Below are 2,543 nucleotides of genomic sequence, written 5' to 3'. Positions count from 1 at the left end.
CCAGGTTCAGGAAACAGTCCTCCGTAAAATGTGCTGCACACATCTGAATATGTGGTTTGAACTGTTCTGGAACAGTGTTGTAAATACAACTTAACCACTGATTTCTAGTTGTGTCCTCTTTTGGAAGGCCAAACAAAGTAGTTTCGCTTTCACAACGAAACACACAGCGTCTCCACGACATGGCGGCGGCGGCAAGAATACTACAGCGAGAATCAAAGTTACGCCTTCTTTCTTTGCGTATACATTTGGGCGGCTACCCACACAGTGACATAGACATGCGTGGGCGTGTTTAAACGAGGCGTTTTAGGAGGGTGTGGACGAGTCTTAACTTTTATAAAGAATATCTCTTTGGGTTTGAGACTTTAGTCTTTGCAACTTTAGGGATCTTATCTATTCACGAACAGCTTGTAACACTCCAAAGAGAAAGGAAAACTTGAAATCGCATCATTTGACCCCATTAAAAAATCTTACTTTACTCCAAATTTTGAATGGTAGAAGTGCCAGCTGAGATGTAAATAAGTCTTAACTTTTGTGTATTTGGTTGAGCTTTAGATCACCTTTAACATAAAATGCTTTTGCAGGGCCCGATGACTCAAATCCGCACTGTTAGCATCGGTGAGAAGAGACAGCCTGTTAACCACACCACTGTCAGCAAAACACACACCACCAACACCTCCACTTCCAAACCCACTACTGGAACCAGGTAAGCTGCCTGGATGATCTTGGTTTAAGATGTTTTTAAAGCCTTGCATCACAGCTAAAATGGAAACTATGTGAAATGCATTCCCAGGAAACCGCGTGGCGACGCCAAGAAGTGCCGAAAGGTGTACGGCATGGAGAAGAGGGACCTGTGGTGCACAGCGTGCCGCTGGAAGAAGGCCTGCCAGCGCTTCACTGACTGAGCTTTATCCTTTACCCCACTTCAAAACGTGCTCGTTTATTGCGGCTGTTCCAATAACATTATAACAGGCACCTTCCGAGTAGAGTCCTGCACTATCGCGGGACCCACGGGATCCAACGCAACAGAGTGTGGCATGGGACAACACTTGATGGGCGAATGCGGACAGGTAGAGACCCGTGTGTGCGGGATGCGGGAAGAATAAGGGTGTACTCACACTAGGCAATCTTAACCGTGTATGGTTCATTTAGCTGGCCCTGGCTCGGTTGGAAGAGATGGGCCAGAGCACGGTTCAGTTGGGCTTGGGCACGGCACGCATGTAGTGTGAGGGCTAACCGCGCGGGAGCGCAGAACTTCTGATATGTGCAACATGATTGCGTTAACGTTTCTGAGCGGCAAAAATAATAGATCTGTAAAGTAATATATTGTGAAAGGACCGTGTGTTACCACGTCCCAAACGACTCAAAATAATAAACCACAAAGTTAACAAAACGATGCACTCCACTGTGCTGAGCGAGAGCGCTTCTCTGCTGTCCTCATGTGCTATCGCAAACTTCCTATTTCCCACTTATGAAGTCGTGATTACGAGCACGTTGCATTCTTTTCTGTTAAAAATAACAGTGAACAGTGGTTTGTGAATGTTGATGCTTAGCCTAAATGATTTTATCGGGAGCGTTCATGTGAGCCAAAGACTATAGAAATTTAATTACAAGTACCTTATTTTTGGAATCTGAAGATATAATCCAGATTACATTTAATCAGTTATTACCCAGCTCTGGTTACAAAAAACTATCATCTTATTATAAAAATTATTATTTCTAATTATTATCTCTTACTTTTAATTGGCTGAGAAATCAAATACATTGCTGAACAATGACAATTACCAATAATTACTATTCTATAATATTCTTCCTATATTTTTCTAATGACAATTTTATGATTTGTTTATATGCTACAACATAGATATATTTTATAGTATCTATGTCAATTCGCTCTGCATTATTCAGATGCTTTTTCATTACCTGGAGATGTCTTGAAAAACACACATAAAGCAAATCGTGTGTTTACTGTCTTCACATTTCATCAGTCAAAACGTTTCTTTTTATTTAGCTTATCTACAGTAGAGATTGCTTTGGCTACAGTGATAGCTGAATGCCTTTATCCATATTAGGGATTTCCTGTACGTCATAAGTTATTACTTCTATGAGGATGTTTTAGACATTCTGCAGGAGAGCGCCTTCCGGCTTCGAGTATGAATGAAACATACACTGCATGAGTGTTTACGTCTCAGTCCTGACTGCATTACTGTCTTTACTGGATGTTTTTAGGGAATATTTGCCTTCATTCACATGTGAATGGATTGGACACTTTGAAATCTGAGATTATCATGCTGACAAATTGGACAAAAGCTGCATAAACTGTAACATAAAAATGCTCAACATATTAACTAACATGTGAAACAGCTAGTCGTCTGACGGGAAGGTAAAAATGCAAAAACAGACACTCTACTGGCTTCCTGTTTGAAGAGGACACTAGAGACTCGTTCAGCGCCATACTGCCAGGCAGAAAGGTTCATGCTCAGAGCAGCGCATGCATCAGAACTCAAACACTGGGACTCTGTGATAATCTCACCAAGGCACAAGTG

General features: G+C 41.7%; 1 protein-coding gene across 1 annotated transcript; it reads left to right on the top strand.

The window, feature by feature from the left end:
- Nucleotides 1–552: 552 nt before the first annotated feature.
- LOC107727596 (zinc finger protein 704-like) lies at nucleotides 553–947 on the top strand. The gene is made up of 2 exons (XM_016537498.1): nucleotides 553–703; nucleotides 791–947. The coding sequence occupies exons 1-2, from the start codon at nucleotides 570–572 to the stop codon at nucleotides 900–902; spliced, it is 246 nt and encodes an 81-aa protein (XP_016392984.1). The 5' UTR covers nucleotides 553–569; the 3' UTR covers nucleotides 903–947.
- The last annotated feature ends 1,596 nt before the right edge of the window (nucleotides 948–2,543 follow it).

Source organism: Sinocyclocheilus rhinocerous, unplaced genomic scaffold, assembly GCF_001515625.1.
Source record: "Sinocyclocheilus rhinocerous isolate Xijiao unplaced genomic scaffold, SAMN03320098_v1.1 scaffold185, whole genome shotgun sequence".
Classification (NCBI taxonomy): Eukaryota; Metazoa; Chordata; class Actinopteri; order Cypriniformes; family Cyprinidae; genus Sinocyclocheilus; species Sinocyclocheilus rhinocerous.
The sequence above is the reverse complement of the archived record's forward strand: the minus strand, read 5'-3'. Positions and strand labels throughout refer to the sequence as shown.